This window comes from Strix aluco, chromosome 3, assembly GCF_031877795.1.
Source record: "Strix aluco isolate bStrAlu1 chromosome 3, bStrAlu1.hap1, whole genome shotgun sequence".
Classification (NCBI taxonomy): domain Eukaryota; kingdom Metazoa; phylum Chordata; class Aves; order Strigiformes; family Strigidae; genus Strix; species Strix aluco.
This window is the reverse complement of record NC_133933.1, coordinates 62,606,733-62,626,980: the sequence shown is the minus strand read 5'-3', so window position 1 is coordinate 62,626,980 and position 20,248 is coordinate 62,606,733. Positions and strand designations below refer to the sequence as shown.

Here is a 20,248-nt window from a genome sequence, read left to right as displayed (position 1 = left end):
AAGAAAGTGCAGTTGATTCATCGGCTCCTTTAAGAGGACTGGCATCTGGACCGCATGCACTTCAAAGTCAAATGCTGTACTGAGATGTGCTGCTTTGAAGTACAGCTGCTGATCCAGACAAATTTTGGAGCCTAAACCAGCATATGAATCTGCTGTACTCTGAAAAAAAATCTATTTCAGATGCCAGTTTTGACTCATTTTAGAAAATTGCTGTCTGGATCGGCTGAACTTCAAAGCAGAACATCGCAGTGTAGCATTTCCCTTTGAAGTGCAGCTAATCCAGATAGTGGGTTTTTTCTCCCTCCTTTTTTTCTAAGTAGTTAAAATTGGCATCTGACCTTACTAGTATTTCTCCTCACCCTCTGTACATTCTTCTTCCCTTCTCCCTTATTTCCTCTTCTTTTGACCTCTCTGAAAAATACAGCAATACTCACTATCTTGTTAGCTCCTGCATTACCAAAGCTACCATAAAGAGGGTCGTTGTGGGAGTAATCTATATCAAGTCACATAATGGACAGTGGCCAATTACTGCACATGGCTTGTCATAAAGTTTGTTAATAAAAAATGCTTAATTTTACCATCCAAGAAAAATAAAGGTCAAAATAAATCCCCTGTAAATGGTTGTATTCAGAGTATTCATAACTACATTTCCATGGTTCTGCTAACTTACATTAACGGTCATTAGCACTGGTTTAAAAAGTAGCTGAGCTTAATAGTATTTCAACTCTAAGAAATTTTAAGCTATTTTGTCACAGAAAGATCTCCTTTGCAGCCAAGTCAGGAAGGCCTTAAGAAAATGGTATTAGTGGGGAAGGAATGAGATTACTACAGGGAGAGTTTGCACAGCTTGTGGCAAGGGGAGCCAAGAGTAAATGCAGAGTACTCACCAGGACAGGACAACAGAGGAGCTGAGACCTGGTCATCCAGGAGGACCTTCATGCAGTAGAATGGACCATGTTTCAAAGCAATCTCTCCCTTACCCAAATTGTTGCCAGTTCCACAATGTAAGGGAGGCCAAGGGGAAGGGATTTCCCTCTGGAAAAATGCAGAAAAGTCAACAAATTACTCTTGCCTCTTAGTAAAGACAAATCAGAAAATGTGTTCTTCATGTTGAGTATAATCATGGTGATGGCTGCTCATATAACCACCTACTAAAGAAAAGTCTTGAACAGACTAACAGCATTCTCTGTTACACTGGCCTGTTAAAAAGTTTTGATCTTGCTGAGAGGTATTGAATCCTGCTGACTCATTTTTGCAGGTAGCTTGTTAGATCCTTACAGGAGTAAACCTCTGAGGAGAAGGAAGCAGGCTTAACAGTCCTCAGGACAAACCCAGAGGAACAGGAACATATGGTTTTATAAATAAAAACAAATCTTGAAAAAAGGTGGGTAAGCTTTAGCCCTGGGCAGTGTTTGTGGATTGTATTTGGAAGAGGCTTATATTTCCTGAGTACCTTAAGTCCTGCCAAAGCAACATGACTTTGCAGACAAAACGTGGGAGCAGGGTCTGAGGCACATGGAGAGCCACAGCACCTGCCAGGCTGCTCAAGCCACATGCACAAGTAAGGGTCATGTTTTTTCCTAACCCCTCTGTGCTCAGACCTCTGAAACAGGCATCCTCTCCTCACCTCATGGGTCGTGGGTGAAGGCAACCAATGTTTGTGAGACTTGACTGAGAAGCCCAGGAGGAAATGAATTGTTACTTCTTTTCTCCTACCAGGGAGAGAAGGAAGTAGGATTTGTGTCCATACACCAAACAATGTGACTAGAAGAAAGAGAAAGTAACTGCTTATTTTATGACTGCAGCCAACTGAATGAAAAACTATCATGCATTTTAACATTGCCAAAATCTATATTTGCCAGAAATCCATAAGAATGTTAGAAGGGCACCCCTTATTCTGACAGTTCCCAACTTGTGATTGAATGACTTTGCCACTCCCAAGATCTTTTAGCAATGCTCCCATCTTATATACACATAAGGGATGCTCCCATTTGCTACTAAATTAAAAGACAAATGATGAAGAAATGCTGAACTCTCTTCAAACTGCAAAGACAAAACAAAAAACCCACCTAAATAAATGCTAGTAGAAGAGGACAATTTAATGACAGCATCTCTCATTTGCTGAGAAATAACTTTGGAGAGAGAAAGAACTGGACAATGACCAGCATTTTATTTACACAGGTCATGAGACATGTCACTTGGGTGATCTGTTCTTGTCAGGCAGTTCTTAATTAGAAAATTCCTAGAGAGAGCTCCTGCTCCCACTAGGTGCTTATTAAAATCTAAAGACAAAAGGAGTTAGTAGAAAAGCCTGAGAAATGGACAGAGAACTCAGGTTACACTGGAAGGCAAGAGTCAGCTGCTGCTAGCATAGGGAGAGACACTCAGGATGGGATGCTGGATTTTGAATGAAAAACTCTCAGTGCTGTTATTAGTGAGTATTTTTAGCATTAAAAAAATCTAATTGGATATATATATAAATATTTTAAGCTTGTTTAAAAGACATTTTATGGTTTGCTTACAGTAATACTCCCAAGCTTAATGTAAAACTTGCTATAAAATATTCAGCAGCCTTTTTATAACTAGTCTTAAAAACAATTTAAAGTCTTACTGTTTTATTTTTAATTATTTTTAAGTCTGTGTACTTTAGTCCTCAGATAAAGGGAATGGGGTTGCAATTGTAATTGAAATTATATACTGATTTTTTTTCAGAGGTTTTGGTGAACTGAGTATGGGGGGCAGAGAAAGGAATTTCTTCAACTCCTAACTCCCTCCATTTCTGGAATTCTTTAATTTTAGCTTTTATTGCCTTTTTAGAGACGAGGCTAAGCCCTGTGTTTAAGATCAAGTTTACCATCACACAGTAAATGTCATCTATATCCTCTATTGGGGATGTGGGGATAGGACTGTAATCCTGCATTTGCTAAAAGATAGCCTCATTCCAGCAGACATTTGTGATTTCTATCATCTGTGATCAAGAACTGCATAGCACACTGATTTTGAAGTATCTCTTAGATACTTTTAAAACTGTAACCATAACCAGTTTTATATGCATCAAAAAATACTGTAAGTGTCACTAATCTGTAGCCTGTCTGCTTTGCAGCTGGTGTGGCTGGGACTGAATTTCTATTTGTTTATTGATACCTTCCACTGGTATGAAGATGAAGATGCTTACATTTATACACGGATTATGCTGGGAGTAAGTATGAGTTTGACTGTTAAAGGGCTCCACAAGAAGAATGTATGCATAGTCTGATTTTATTTACATCCTTCATAATAATCTTTTTGATGCTTCAACAGTGATTTTCCCATATAAGAGTATAATGTTAATACAGTATTTTCTTTCTTTTGCTCTTTCTATACCAAGCTTGTAATTTAATTTCTTTATACTGTTATATGTACAGTCAACCCTGGCTTGGGCAAGGGCTTCTGCAACGTGCCTTAATTTTAACTGCATGCTAATCCTGTTACCAGTCAGTAGAAACCTTACTTCACTCTTAAGAGGAGCAAGCATTGTAAGTACCATTTCTCAAATAGCCATATTATCCACCCTTTTTTATTTCTGTAGTTCAGCAGTATTATCCATATCAAACATTTTCCAAAGAATTTTAATTTTTGACAGAGAAGTCTGTACACTATTGCCTAGTTATTATCATTCAAATTGTCAGTATTCATGACTGAAGAGAAAAAAATGGCTTAACACAGTGCTCTAAAGGCAATGCTGATTTTGGCAGTCACTGCATAACATGGTGTCATGAAATGAAAAGTGAGGAGCTACAAAAAATGGACGTAATAATGCAGTTTGGCCAAATGGAGAAAATACGTATCCATCATGTGTATCCTGTGTAGTTACAAAGTGAAAATTGGAGAGAGAAAAGTACAGATAGATAAAAGTGTCATAAGGATAATAACGAACATGTCTAAACCCTTCTGCTGAGTGGCCACCATTCAGATCTTTCTTTCTTGTAAACGTGTTTTTGTAACTGAGTGGTCATCTGCTCAGAGGCCTTTACATTAACCTTGGCATCATGCATAGGAAGTACTTAAGGCTTTAGCTCTACTAGCTATAGCTTCAACTTGCAGTGAATTATTAAAGTCAGAGCAATTCCAATACTACATGTTTGGGTAAAAAATCACTGATCACTTCATGCCTCCAAGAACAACAGGAATTTAGAAATCATAACATTAATTTATTTTATTGTAAGCTGGTTCTTATTTGAGTTCTGCCTTTTTTTTTTCTTCAGCATTAGAGATACGTTTCAAGCAGTCTTTAGGCTGGGAATCAACACTGGTTTATCATTGTTTGAGTCCAGGAACTGAGCATTTAAGAAAAAAAGTCTTATTGGACTTCTGAATCAGTTTGTGAATTAACATAAAATATATGCATGCCCACTTAGGTGCTGAGTAAGAACTCAGAGAACTGGAACTCTTCTCACATATAACCAGTATTTTGCTCTTCTGAACAATATTCTGCTCTTCAGGAGCATGGTACAGAGCAGCTCGACTGTCTCCAGCATGGTCAGCGTGGGACTGGACCCAGTGATTCTCTGAGGAGGTGCCGTGTCTTGGCATTGCACCCATGGTTCTCCAGATTTTTGGAAGATTTATTAGCTGGGAAACAACATGGATAAATGCCAGGACCTTTGGCATGGCATGGCACTGTGCCAGGTCAAGTGAGCAATCCAGACACCCACAACACCATTCAGAGACTGAATTAGGCCCGCGAGGGCTGTCTAGGTTCCAGCAGATCATGTTAGTTTTGGCTGATGGCCGCCCGCCCCGGCCCCAGGCTGGCTCTGCACAGAGGCACTCAGCTGGCCATGAGCACACCACCGCCAAGCATTTCCGATAATGGGAAGACAGCTCAGTAACACATCAGCGTGCAACCACCTGAGGTCTAGACAGCCTCACCCTCCTGGGGTGTGCATTTCATGAAAGCAGCAAAAATGTTCCCATTGCCAGCTGTCTTTGCCAGCAGTTCAGCTGTGTTCATGCAGCTAAACCTAAGCTTGCAAAGCAGTGGTGGCCCAGCCTGGCATCCTTATACCAGCAAATTAGTTAATCACCAGCTCAGAGAAACCACTCACAAATCACAGATAAATTTAGTAGAGTATTATCAAACCTGTTTTTGAGCCCCAACATAGGCTGAATAGCTTAAGAAATCCTGGAGTGTCACTATGCTGAAGTTACCTGAGCCCCAAAGTTAGGGTTAGCCCAAAACTTCCACTGAATTCCTTCAGCATTCCATTTTTAAATGTACTGAACTCTTCTCTTCTCCTATCCAAAATGTGAGCTGCAAATAGTAATAGGAATGATATAAAACAAGGTCTGCTTTTTCACCAAGTGCTGTGGAGGAGCACTGAGGAGACAGCTTGACAAAAACATCGCATTTCACAAGATGGTTGCCTATGGAATAGCTGTAAATGCAAGTAAGCTTTTTTTTTTCTTTGCCTTTGAAATGTTTTGAATTTCACAGTGATGCTGCCTAATGCTGTAATCCCCCTCAGCTCTGAGATGTGCTATTTTAGTGCATCATTTGATGATTGCAGCTTTAAATAGGTGTAGCAGTCCCATCTGATTAACCATTTGTAACTTTTTTTGCTTAAGAAAAGTTTGATTCTTAAGTCAATAACTTTCAACCTGGATAGTAACTACTAGTTACATTTAGTTAATGTGACCAGCTTGTGTGCTCTTAACATTTAATGTAAATAACTTTCATTAAATCCCTGAGAGTAGATGTTTGCAGAGGTGACATAACATTACAGTTTGATTTCCTAAGGAAATGGTGCTCACGAGTCACACTGCTCATCTGTCCACCACTACATATTCTTCAACAATTTTTCAACCAGGTAATAAATTTAATCTGAATTTGAGACAAGGAGCTGTCTCAAAAACATTAAATTCCTAAATATATATATTTTTTTAATAGGTGATGGGTACAGGGAGCTAATGGTCCCCTTGAGGGGAAAACTGCATCTTGAGATCAAAAGTTATCTGTTCTGCTGGTCTTAGTGACTTACTGAGCTACAGATGTTTGTTCGCCTGACTGGGAAGAGGACATGGCACCTTTCTGTTCCCCAAGTCATTAAGGGATCTGGAGAAGACTGAAGCTTGTAGGAATTCAGAGGACATGAGGGGAACAGAAGATAGCATTGGGAACAGGGATGTGCAAAGAAGGAAGAACGAAAGGTAACATGAGGAAGGACATAAGCACATAGAGATGGAGAGGTATCTGGAGCAGATAGTTCTCTCAGAAAACATGAAGGAGACACAGGAATAATCAGGGTAATTTGCAAACATAAGATATTGCAGGGTAACAGTTCTGCCTCCAGGCTGTCCAGGTGGATCCTGGTCCCAATATTTTTTTCAGCATACATGAGGGAGCTGCTTTTGTGTGTATAGGCTGTTAAAGTCCCCATGCAGTGAGACAAGAATATGAAGAATATTGATTCCTGATTGCCATCAGGAATCAATAGCTAAAATTTGTCCTTTGTATAAGAATTAAGAGGGGAAGGCTGGGGGATGAGAACATGCATCTTATAGTGTATTATGATGATTTACTTATCTGTCATGTCCATTCATTTATCAGAGTTCAGTTTCAGCATAAAGCAGATTCCTACAGAATGCAACATTGTTTCTTTAATTAACAAATCAACCCAGGAATGTAAATTAACCAACTTCTACTCCGTGTATAATTTGTCATGCTCCAAAAAGAAAGCAAAACTGCACAGTCAAACCTTTTATGTTTTTTGTTTTTACATTAATATAAAAATGTTTGCTAGTGCATTAAGGTGGACAGTTTGGGAAGTGCAAGTCTTTCAGAAAAGTGATTACTTTATGCCTTCAGTAATTCCGAGGAAAAAGACACAACACAGGGAAATGTGGCAAATGACAGCACCATTATTTAATTCTGTCGCTCTCGAGGGAGAAAATGAGGGTTTGTTGTTGAGTTGTTATTTGGGTTGGGGTTTTTTCTGGAATATAAAATGGACAAATAGTTGATGAGCTATTTGAGGAAGAGAACAAAATACAGGGAAGTCTAATGAGCAAAACATGACAACTTATGAACTCATGCTTCCCTATCAGACAAGTGAGAAACAACTATCATATCTAGGAAAACTCTACATCACTGTATAGTCAGACTTGGGTAAAGAATGGCTAGAAACTCGGTTGCATGCAATTACATTTCAAATTCATAGAAAAAGTAAAATCTACAGCACATATTGTGACAGGAAAGCAATGTTTCAGAGTAAGGAGGTATCACAAGTATATTGAGTCCCTTTTTATAAAATCTAACAGTGATAAAATGATGTGTAGATGCTGTTTTCCTCTCAACTGACGCATTATTTATCCAAGTACTACCTATATTGCCTCTTGTTACACAAACCATAGTCAACTCCTATTAGTCTATTGCAATTTAGTAATTCTTAGTTAAATGAATGTTCTCCCCTCTATGATCAATAGCCTAAATGTGGCAGCAAGAAGTTAAACCAATTTGCAGATCAGATCAGTAAGCTTAGCCTCACAATATAAAATTGTAGACTCCTTTATTATTAAAGTAAGATGTATTCATCTCAGCTTGCCAGGTGGTGTTATTCCAGCATATTTATTTAATAGCATGCTAAAAATAGTCAGTGCAACATTAGTATTGTCTGGCTTCTAACAGGCAGCCAGCTCAGCTGAGGTGCGCATGGTCTTGGAAAAAGTACATCTGTACCTTTAATTTTTCATCAGCTCTAATACAAATTCAAGAGCAGGTTTAATTGGTCAGGTCATAAAGGGATATAATTAGAGACTAGTGGAAGAGGGAAGTTGGAGGAAAGAGAGAGAGTAAACAATGCTATCTATAATCAAGGGCATCATTGAAAATTCAGTAAAGGGAATTCTGCTTAGTTTGGCTTCCTGCGTTCTGCATGCCTGTCTGTGATAAGAGCTGTCTGGGAGTTATTCACCCACTAATAAATCTTCCTTATAGACCTGTAACTCTGCTAGAATAAAATCATAGTTTCATGCACTCTCAGTTTGATCAGTGCAAATCATTCTATGCTTTCTAATACAAAAAAGACTTTGCAGTTGAGGGGCAGTTGTCTGAAACCTAAAGATATCTACAAGAGATAGTAAATAACATTTTGTACAACTCCTCTCTCTTACTGGATTGCTTTTATCCTCATAAGAAAGTACATTCGTACATTTTCTGAAGTGGGGAGTGTTGGGGGGAAATGTTTTTTTTTTTTTTACATTGGCATACAGTGCGTATTTTGAAGAGCAAACCACTTCTTCTGTTGTTTTGATGTTTACAGAAAGATTATATAGATATATTGTTTCAACAGTCTTTGAATGATATTGAACTATTGAATCAAGCAATTAAGGGAAAGTAGGGGAAGGACAGCGAGGTTCTTTGTAGTTAGGCTGTTTGAAATGGTGGTTCCTGCTCCTTAAAAATTCCAGCAGTGTGATTTTCTTTAAAAACATGAAGAATGCAGACAGAAGTATAGTGATACCAGGTGTGTTTGTTTTCTGACAAGCACTGAAATATCTATAGCTAAAAATACTGGAAAACCTTTCAATTTTCAACTACATTTTGGTGGTGGTGGCTATGTGAAGGGCTTTGGTTATCTGAGTAACGTTTTTGTGTAAGCGATGAAGATTTCAGGGAAACATGATTATCTTCAAAAGAAGTTTAGCTGATATCTCAGTGTTGTACTTTTAGAAATTACAGAAAACCAAATTTCCATTAAACTGATTTTCTTTTTCAGTCAGATTGTTTAAATCTAGACTTAGTGCAAGTACTAGGAAGGAAACTACATTAAATTAAAGATTATAAGCTTCCAGCTAGCATAAAAAATGGTCCAAGTCATGTTCTTCTTTGATGTTTATAACCATTCTAAAAAAAAAAAAAAATCAAATGTAAGTATGTCAATATTGTTGGTGGTCAATATTGTTGTAATTTGTATATAACCTGCACTTTTCTAGTCCACAAAGATAGCATGAAGCTGAATTAAGGGTTCTGTGTAACTGGAAAAGACACAAGGCAGTGGGTGGCAAAAGAACCCAGGCTTGGTCAGGAACAGACTTCCCTGTGCCTGGGTTAGCTGCTGTTCACTTCACTGCGGGCAGAAAGGCCAGGATTTGACCCTTTGATTTTATCATGATGGGTTGGTTAACCAAAACATTTAACTGCTAGCAGCAAGCTCCAATTTGATTATTATCCTGTACAGGCATGCAGAAAAAGAGAGCGAAATCTTTTCCTCAGATAAACACAAGCAATTTCTGTTTAGTTCAATGAGAGTTGTGCATGCTTCACTGAAGGCACAATTGGCTGAATAAGACTAGCTAAATTGACCAGACTTTCAAGATAATTTAATTACATCTCCTTGTATTTAAGAATACGTACAGTAAACACCATGCTCTAATAGCAACCCTTTTCCTCCCTCCCTCCTTCCAATAAAACCTTTTATTTGATCTCAGAGGTGGACTAGATAGAACATCTCAGGGTCAAATACAAATTAATGTATGTTAAGTGCTTCAGACATTCCAGATGTTAAGAACAGCAGTCCAAATCCTTCAGTCTTCATGCACAGTTATAAAAAAAGACTTTGTTTAAAAGATTGCATGATTTATTCTGTACTTTATGTTTGGCCCTGTAGAATAAGGAAAAAAAATAAAACTGAAAATCCTGAGATGTAGTCCCTTAAACTTTGCTCTCATGGTTAACTTACCTAAGTGGTGCAGGGAAAAAACCCAACTGTTGTAAGCTCAGATTTCACAAATCTACATATTAATTTTGGAATTGCTTAGTAAATTCCATACACTGCAGATGCAAAGGACTTTCAGAAAATGCACTTTAGGGATATAAAATATTTTAGCTAATGGCAGTGTATCCAGTGCCAGACTTTTTAGTCTGCTACAACTATTGTACATTAAATGAACCACACTGAAAATGGAATTAGATCTTTGCATTACTCTTACCATCCAGCTATAATTCACTTTTAGATTGCATCATTTTTTCCTAGCACCATACAAAAAATCATGAGAAGTATTAATCTAATAACACTCTAGGCAATATTTAAGATCATGGAAGACTCAGGTAAACCAACGTATTCAGTACATCATTAGTTTGAATGTTAATAATTTCCACTGTATCATTATACTCTGTACTTTAACAGCTACCACAGAATAACTTGCAAAAAAGACCTCCACTTTTTATTCTGGAAGTCGTCAACACTTGCAATATCCTCTACCTGTTAGATGAAAGCTGGAGGGAATGTCACGCAAAAGGGAAGATGTGGTAAATCCCAAAGAAGAGAGTATGATGGTGTTTCCACTGATGGTATCACAGTGAAGCAGAATGATATGCAGATGAACAAAATGGTGTCCTTTAATAGCCTGTAGAAAAATCTTACTAGGTTAAGTAAGGCTTGCCAAGCCGCTCTCCATCATTTACCAGCAGTCCTGACTGACTAGGGAGGTCCCGACAGATTGGAAATTGGCCAATGTGATGCCCATCTATAAGAAGGGTCGGAAGGATGATCTGGGAAATTACAGGCCTGTCAGCTTGACTCCGGTGCCCGGGAAGCTGATGGAGCAGCTCATCCTGAGTACCATCACACAGCACATGCAGGACAACCAGATGATCAGGCCCAGTCAGCATGGGTTTATGAAAGGCAGGTCCTGCTTGACAAACCTGATCTCCTTCTATGACAGGGTGACCTGCTTATTGGATGAGGGAAAGGCTGTGGATGTTGTCTACCTTGACTTTAGTAAGGCCTTTGACACCGTTTCCCACAGCATTCTCCTGGTGAAACTGGCTGCTCGTGGCTTGGATGGGCACACGCTTTGCTGGGTAAAAGACTGGTTGGATGGCCGGGCCCAGAGAGTTGTGGTGAATGGAGTTAAATCCGGTTGGCGGCCAGTCACGAGTGGTGTCCCCCAGGGCTCGGTTTTGGGGCCACTCCTGTTTAACATCTTTATTGATGACCTAGATGAGGGGATCGAGTGCACCCTCAGTAAGTTTGCAGATGACACCAAGTTGGGTGGGAGTGTTGATCTGCTCGAGGGTAGGGAAGCTCTGCAGAGAGATCTGGACAGGCTGGAGCGATGGGCTAAGGCCAACTGTAGGAGTTTCAATAAGGCCAAATGCCGGGTGCTGCACTTGGGCCACAACAACCCCCAGCAGCGCTACAGGCTTGGGGAGGAGTGGCTGGAGAGCTGCCAGTCAGAGAGGGACCTGGGGGTCTTGATTGACAGCCGGCTGAACATGAGCAGGCAGTGTGCCCAGGTGGCCAAGAAGGCCAATGGCATCCTGGCTTGTATCAGAAATAGCGTGGCCAGCAGGGACAGGGAAGGGATCTTACCCCTGTACTGGGCACTGGTGAGGCCGCACCTCGATTACTGTGTTCCGTTTTGGGCCCCTCACTACAAAAAGGACATTGAATTACTCGAGTGTGTCCAGAGAAGGGCAACGAGGCTGGTGAAGGGTCTGGAGCACATGTTGTATGAGGAGCGGCTGAGGGAACTGGGGTTGTTCAGTCTGGAGAAGAGGAGGCTGAGGGGAGACCTCATTGCCCTCTACAACTACCTGAAAGGAGGTGGCAGAGAGCTGGGGATGAGTCTTTTTAACAAAGTAACAAGTGATAGGACAAGAGGGAATGGCCTCAAGTTGCTCCAGGGAAGGTTTAGTCTGGATATTAGGAAGTATTTCTTTACAGAACGGGTTGTTAGGCGTTGGAATGGGCTGCCCAGGGCAGTGGTGGAGTCCCCATCCCTGGAGGTGTTTAAGAGTAGGGTTAACATAGCGGTCAGGGGTATGGTGTAGTTGAGAATGGTCAGTGTGAGGTTAATGGTTGGACTAGATGATCTTCAAGGTCTTTTCCAACCTAGATGATTCTGTGATTCTGTGAAGTTGCAGAAAGCAGATCTCTTCTTCCAGGGAAAATTTGCAACATGATTACCCTTCATTAAACCTTAGACTTGAGACCTTCTTGAGAAGCTCTGTCTACTCAACCCACATTTTTTTCCTGTTCAAGTCTGAAAATACTCTGTTAAGAAACGTGGACCTGTGTCTGGAAGAAACTACCACCTCATTCCATTCTCAACACTCGGCATATACCAGATAGCATGAAGTTTCCTGTCACTGCTGACATGACTGGAGTTTGTACAAATCAAGTACAATCCTGGACTTAGAGGAAAGTGCAAGATTTCATAGCCTTCTAAACAACAGAAATGTCATCATTTCACATGAAGATTTCACAATCTGCAGTATCACTTTTTAAAAAATATGTGTTTTGAAGGTGAAGGAGAGAGAGTGTGTTATGCTCTGAACACAGATTCGAACCACCACCTCTAATCAGTGTTGTTATTTTAAGTGAGCAAGGATAGTCCAAAACCTGCTGCAGGGAACCCTTGGTAAAACAACACTATGGATCACAATTGTGTGAAGCTCACCTGGTCCCAAGGCTATGGTGACTCTTACATCACTTAGGACTTATAAAGAGCATCCTGCAGGTATAGAGGACAAGAGGCCCAAGTACCATTACTTATTGCAGCAGTAATCAATAGCAGATGACAAGATATAACTGCTCAGTAGAAGTCCACTCAGAGATTCATTGCCAGGGCTTTCCATCTCTCTCCTCTTTCCCTCCATCCAGTACCAGACTACATGCAGCATGTAACTCCAGAACCTGCCGCACACAGCAGTCCATTACCCTGCACCCCATCCTCCAAGTGAGGTCTTTCAGATGCCAGAGAAATCAGGTCCTTGTCAAGCAATGACTTGGTTCCTTTCCAGCTGGATCTGATAACATCCTTAACAGGCCAAAACATCTGTTCTGAAAGAAGCCCCTTGTAGCAACAGCTCCCCCTGCTTCCCACTCAGCACTTAAAAGTGCTGTTACACTTAAATACATAAACAGTGTTTATATACTGCTTATATATCAGTTGTACACTGGGGAACAGATTGCCACAGCCCCCACACAGCTGCCACCTAAACCCTGAAGCTCAGAGCCTCTCAGGCTTTTGGGTTTTTACAGTCTGAATCCACACATTTCACTTGCTGTTTGTGGTTTTCTGCAACCTTCCTTCCAGTGTCAGGGTGCTGCCAAGGTGCTGGGAGCTTTCTCTTACACACAGGCTCCAGGGAGCATCTCCCACCTGACACTGGCCAGGTTGTTTCACATGCAGCACCTAATCCATAACAACATACGCAGGACATGCCAGGTCACTGAGTTCAATACCCTCTAATGTTCACAGTCACGTCATATATGCTATTTCATAAAATGACCAACCTTCAGCTGAAAGCTGCTTAGATTGCTTGATCCCATTATCCCATTTATTGAAAGGTTATTTTAGAGTCTCATTCCTTTGATGACTTGAATCCGTCTTCTAATTTCCAGGCTCATTTTATCTCTGTGCAGTTCATACCCATTTGGATTCAGTCTCCATTCTGCTGAAGCTATTCCAGCTTGTATAAATAATTTATTATTCATTGGGCCAAAGATTCAGAAAAAATGGGAGCTTGATTTTGCAGTTTGGGTGCTCAGAATATTCACTTGGGATGCCTGTGTCAATAAATATTTGATTATTTTTATTAAGGGTTTCATCAGAAGACAGCTCACAGGAGAATAACCAGTCAGCCCAGTGACTAAGACGTGATTTGGTTTAAAGCCCTACTTTAAATTTAATGTAACAAGGATTTTAAAATAGGTCTTTCATCTCCCAGTGAGTATCTAAGCATGGGGCAATGAGGTGAAGCAGGTGTTAGGGAGTGGCAGCGGGGAGTCCCTAAGCTAACATTATGTTTTGAATGAAGTGCAACCTGACAGTCAACCAACCACAGCACATCTACTGCTCTCAAAGGATCACCTCAGAAGAAGAGTGAAAATAATCTCTCTCCAGCCTGGACACATGGGCTAGCCTACTGTTCGGGGGAAGACTGCAATCTTCTACTTTTTTGCACTGGCTGTTTTAAGCATTTCCATGGCCAGCACCCTACCTTAACTCATATTCCTATGCCCACAGCTCTCCCCATGCACTGCAGAGGAGCTGGACTCCAGCATGCAGAAGATTTAGGAATACCAAAGTCCTTATGCATTTAATCCTGTGTTGTCATCTATGATTACACAGTGACTAGCACAGTAAGACATTACTTTTGTGCAAATAGTTACAATTAAAAAAAGAAAAAAAAAAGAAAGAAGAAAGAGGAAAGAAAGAAGGAGAAAGAAAAAGAAGAAAGAAGGAAGAAGAGAGAAGAAAGAAGAGATGAGAGAAAGAGACAAGAAAAAAATGAAAAGAAAAAGAAAAAATAAAAGGAAAAAAGAGGAAATAAATCTTCTTTTGAGAGAATATTGTTCAGGGAAGCATATTATATCTGGTTTACTACCTTTTAGAAAGGTTTTTTAAATGGTCAGGAACAAGATCAGAAAAACACTGAAGGAGAGATGATAACAGAAAATTAATGATAAATCCTAGAAATAGCATATCCTAATAGCTCTACTGTAAACATATAATCATTTTTCATTGTCATTTTTTCATTCTTTGGTGTTTAATATTTTGCATTAATTACAACTTTCTTGCAATAGACTTAAGAACCTCTCATACTGAAAACTGAAACTCTGCACCTAGCATGGTTACAGCTTTATCTACGTTAGCCAATAATAAACAAAGTCCTTTCTTTTTCCCCCTTTTGAAATTACCATCGTTCCACTGAGGAAAGGAATTACATGGGAGTTCTTATTTCACTCTAGGGCATTTTTTTAAACTGACTATTCCATATACTTTTTGGAGCAGGCCAGAAGTAAAGGTAATATATGATGCTCAGGACAAATCAGATCTAACACTGTGATACAGACTTCTCCCTTAAAATCATAATTCCTGTGGTATCCCCAGGCTCCACCTGCATAAAGTTCTGCTATAGCTACTTGTTAATAGGGGACAGATTTTGGATGCGTCTCTTAAATATCCCTGGTGCAAGTTGCAAACTGGTCTATGCCTAAAACAGACAAGTTAGTGTCCTGCATAGCAATATTAGACCATGTCATATCCTAGTATATTAATTTAAAAAATAGGGATTTTAATAAGTTTACCTTATTTGTAACAGTTTAAAATCAGAGGCAAACACCTTTATATCATCTCTCAAGAGGTCCTTCTTTGATGACACTGAAGACTGCAGGGCACTTGATTGTAAACATGGGAGGTGACCCTGGAGCTGTTCCTCTCCTCTTGTAGACACATATTTGATAAAATTTGCCTTTTATTGTCAGCTTAACCCTTTCAAAACTCTCAGTTTATGCCCAAGCTTTTTCGAATAGTTCATAGTGTGCTTAATGAAGTTCCTCCTGGCACTGTGGACACATACAAGTGTGTCTGTAATTTCACACTACTCTTTCTCTCATGCAGCCATCCATATTGTTGCCCACTTGATCAACATCGAGCGGTATCATACCAGCCAGTCGAAGGAAGCCGGGGAGTTACAGAATAAACTTTCTGGCCTTGGCAAGAGCCCAAATGAAAGCTACTTGAACCCAATCAGGACCTATGAAACTGTAAGCTGTCACTTCTTGGTTTTCCTCATCTAAAAAGTTTTCCTCTGTGGATTCTATTGTCGGTAAAACTGTATTTCAAAGCCTTTTAACCAGAGCGAGAAGGTGCTGCCAAAGGTTAACCTCAATTTCAGCTGAAAACACTTACCCAGAGCTGCAATTTTCAGGTTACTAAGCTCAAAGAAATGTCTACAGTATTTTAATTAGTTTGTCAGGAGACAGATGGAAGGGGGAATAAGGAGTGTTGTGAATAGTAGGCAATGAAATAAACCTGCAAAGAATTTAAAAAAAAACTAAACTAAACTATCAGTACATGGAACAAACACAATTTCTTTCCAGAAAGAAAAAAAGAAACCAGCAATAGCACATAACAATATTTCTTTCACAGTTGCTATTTGTCTCTCCCCATGGTTGTGCAGTATCTTCTCAATCTGAGGGTTGATTCTGCCTTGTTACATGTTGAGTGTGGCTGCCCAGGGAAGAGCACATGCAAAACCACCTGGAGGCTTTTGCTGCATATAGGAGAGTGTGCACGGGGAAGCTAGTGCCGCTGTGTGCTCTTCAGAGCCAAGTAGGACTATGGGCACCTCAGCCCTGCAAATAAAAGGTTCTGCTTGCTTCAGGGAAAAAAGTGACTGTGTCTCCTGCCCACTTCTCACAACAGCATGATAAGCTCTTCCTTGTATTACTCATAACATAAACAGAGTCTTTCTGCAAGGTGTGCATGTCAAACACGCTAAAGTTAATCAGCTTTTTCCTTATGCCATTATACTATATATCACATTTATGTTATATGTTTGCTTGTGTACACTGTTGTATACTGTTATATACTGCAGGGTTGAAATGGTCCTGGTGAGATTCCCACACATATTGTTTCTGCTTTTTAGAAAATTTCCACATAGTCAGCGTGCACTAAAGACTGATTGAACACCACGGAGTGGGGCTCTTTCAATTAGTGGTGTGCTCCACTGAAACAAGAAACAAAGTGAGACAATGGCTGGACAACCATCAGTAGGATTTGATAGTACTTTTCAGTTAGAAGACATTTTGTCCTGCTTTTCCTCAGTTCCTTTCCAGTTTAGACAGTGTGATTTTTACATCTTTCAAAAGAAACAAGTAAACAGTTCTGAAGTTTGAAGAAGATCAAGCAATTTAATGGCCTCAGTGGTATGAATATAAAAGTCTTCATGTTGATGTTGACAAAGTAGTCAGGTTTATTTGAACAGGACAGTGAGCCAAGGACCCAGCTGCAGAGTCTTTCAGTACACCTGGTGCCCACTCTCACCACATGCACGTGAGGTGTTCCCCAGGAACAGAACAAAGCTCACAGGTCTGAACACGAACCTACCATCTTTCAGTATACATTTTTTTCTTCACTAAGCCCATGGTGATATAATTGTGAGGTAGGCCTCTAACTAACATTAAGATCCTAAATACCCTTGAGGAGGAAAGGTAGCATTTTTTGAGATCTTTTCCCAGACTTCTCACAGTAATATGCCCTACAATTACCTTTCAATTTACAGCCTAGATTTTACTCTAACCTCTAATATTTATGTCTTTTATCACTCACTTGTGTCTCAGTAGCTACACTCAGAATTAATAAATTATGAAGGAAAGCAAATAAAAGATTGCTTCTAACTTCAGAAAGTTCTGAGAGCAACAGTTCAGGCTTTCTTTTCAGTTTCATCCTACCCTTGTAGTAGCAATGTACTAAGTGTCTTTGACATTTTTCCTTGTTTCATCTCAACATTCAAACTAGCCACTGTAGTGGAAATGTTCAAAATATCACCTAGATCAATCCTGTTAATATGTAATAGGATCTGAACACACTCTTCAGAGGCACCAATTTGAAAATGTACTGTGTGCTGTCAAGTGTGAACATTTGAAAGAATGATTTTACTGTAAAAAATGACTGTAAAAATGGCATTGTGGAATTTTATCACCTCTAGGATTTCCATATCAAATGAGTGCACTTTACAAGTACAATATAGGGCTTTATTTCTCCTACTGTATTAAGCTGTAGAACCAACTCAGGATCCAGAAGGCATGCTGAACTCCTTCATTCCTGCGCATCAGCACCAGGAAAACAGATATATATGCTTTGCAGGCCAAATGGAGACTTCATTTATACTCTGTTGGCATATCTAGCTTTAGTTTCATCTTGCATGTGAGATTTTTACTGTTCTTCACGATTTGCACTTTATAACTGAGATCAGCATCTGACTGTTGTGTTCAAAATACATCTTTGTTCTCACTTCTGTTTATTTTGGTGGGTTTAGACAGATGTAACAGACCTGTGCTTATGTCTGTGAGTCATGAACAAGAAGAAACATGTTCTAGCCCAGCATATTAATGTATCATCACTGACAAGCATAAAAATGTAAATATAAATTCGTCTTTTAAAAAATAAATGCAAGTATTATCCAAAGTATCTTCACGTAAATGTAAGGAGCCAGCAGCACTACAGGCTTGGGGAGGAGTGGCTGGAGAGCTGCCAGTCAGAGAGGGACCTGGGGGTGTTGATTGACAGCCGGCTGAACATGAGCAGGCAGTGTGCCCAGGTGGCCAAGAAGGCCAATGGCATCCTGGCTTGTATCAGAAATAGCATGGCCAGCAGGGACAGGGAAGGGATCTTACCCCTGTACTGGGCACTGGTGAGGCCGCACCTCGATTACTGTGTTCAGTTTTGGGCCCCTCACTACAAAAAGGACATTGAATTACTCGAGTGTGTCCAAAGAAGGGCAACGAAGCTGGTGAAGGGTCTGGAGCACATGTCATACGAGGAGTGGCTGAGGGAACTGGGGTTGTTTAGTCTGGAGAAGAGGAGGCTGAGGGGAGACCTCATCGCCCTCTACAACTACCTGAAAGGAGGTGGCAGAGAGCTGGGGATGAGTCTTTTTAACAAAGTAACAAGTGATAGGACAAGAGGGAATGGCCTCAAGTTGCTCCAGGGAAGGTTTAGTCTGGATATTAGGAAGTATTTCTTTACAGAATGGGTTGTTAGGCGTTGGAATGGGCTGCCCAGGGCAGTGGTGGAGTCCCCATCCCTGGAGGTGTTTAAGAGTCGGGTTGACATAGCGCTGAGGGATATGGTGTAGTTGAGAACTGTTAATGTTGGGTTAATGGTTGGACTAGATGATCTTCATGGTCTTTTCCAACCTAGATGATTCTGTGATTCTGTGATTCTGAGCAGGGAAATGAACTATGCTGTCTAGGTAAAAGAGAGCATGCCATTTTTATACACCATTTCAGGCTTGCTAAAAACCCACAAACTTTGAAGTAAAATAAGCACAAAAGAGCCCCACACCTTTATCGTTACAGGTGTCTTAGCACCTTACTTTATCAGCCTCACATGAATAAGCTGGTTTCTAGTGCTGTTTTGCTTATCACATCTCTAGGTTTAATCTTCTCATTTCTCTAATCATTTTCCTTTTTTTCTGAGACACTTTTACATAAGCAAAATAGATAAAAGTACTAATGAGACTGTCTAATTTCCTCCTTTCAATTCCTGAAACAAATAAGTGGCAGCAAACATTTACACATCTGTCTGGGATAAGCCTGAGTGGAAATAGAGCAGAGGGATGTTTTTCCATGCTTTTCTGTGGTAAAATGGAGCTTTGCCTTGCCTCCATGTCTTGTTCTGGTTTTGTTCCTATCCTGAAAATATATCTTAGATTTTGGTTTCATATGTAATAGAAGCAACAGTAACAACAGTAACAGTAACAGAAGTAGTAATAAAAAAACTATTATAACAACAATAGCTACTAATATTAGTACTAATGATGTATTCTTATTTTAGAACACAACAGGAGAGGCACTAACCACCATAGCTGGAATAACTGGAGTTGTGATAACTGTGGCTTTAATTCTGATCATTACTTCATCCACTGAGCTCATCAGAAGATCATGCTATGAGGTGTTCTGGTATACCCATCACCTCTTTGTGGTTTTCTTCATTGGTTTAATAATCCATGGCATGGGGTAAGTGTCTGCATAAACTACATGGGGTATACGTACACAGTCTGAGATTAAACATGATTCAAATCTATAATCCTGTGCTTTTCCATTAACAAACTGCTGAGATCTTTGCTTGGAGACAGATTGCAAAATGAAAGCATTTTTAAATTAAAACACACCACTTTTCTGAGGACTAAAAGTGTATTGTAGTTCTTTCAATCACCCTTCTACCATTTTACAATCTGCACCTTATCAATGCATCAGTCTGAACTTTCATCCCTGGGAGCTGGGGGCATTACAGATTAGGAATCAAACCTTTGTAGGTTGAAATTAATAAGGGATAGACCTTACACTCACAGCTCTTGTAAGGCATTTTGCAAGAGAGCTTGTACAAGCCTGACAAGCTTTCAGCATGTCAGCTACCCTATGGTGGGTATCCCTGTGTCCATTCTCTGCATCCATAAATGTAACAGTGGTTTTGACCTTTTTGTCTGTGGGGAAAAGAACCCCAAATTTCCTTACCGTAGAGAATTACTGTGCAGTAGCAGTAGGCACTATATTACAAACCAGGTTTAAATGACTACAGTAACAAACAACTCAATCATAGAACCATAGAATACCCGGTTGGAAGGGACCTCAAGGATCATCTGGTCCAACCCTTCTTGGCAGAACCATGGTCTAGGCAAGATGACTCAGCACCCTGTCCAGCTGAATCTTAAAAGTGTCCAATGTTGGGGAATCCACCACTTCCCTGG

The 20,248-nt window shown here is 40.1% G+C and overlaps 1 protein-coding gene across 1 annotated transcript in view; it reads left to right on the top strand.

The window, feature by feature from the left end:
- Positions 1-2,389: 2,389 nt before the first annotated feature.
- NOX3 (NADPH oxidase 3) overlaps positions 2,390-20,248 on the top strand; it is a 41,970-nt gene continuing 24,111 nt past the window's right edge. Inside the window, exons 1-6 of the mRNA XM_074820705.1 lie at positions 2,390-2,434; positions 3,104-3,199; positions 3,405-3,515; positions 5,345-5,429; positions 15,394-15,539; positions 19,336-19,517. Coding sequence (XP_074676806.1) covers positions 2,390-2,434; positions 3,104-3,199; positions 3,405-3,515; positions 5,345-5,429; positions 15,394-15,539; positions 19,336-19,517 — 665 coding nt within the window. The remainder of the gene's footprint in view (positions 2,435-3,103; positions 3,200-3,404; positions 3,516-5,344; positions 5,430-15,393; positions 15,540-19,335; positions 19,518-20,248) is intronic.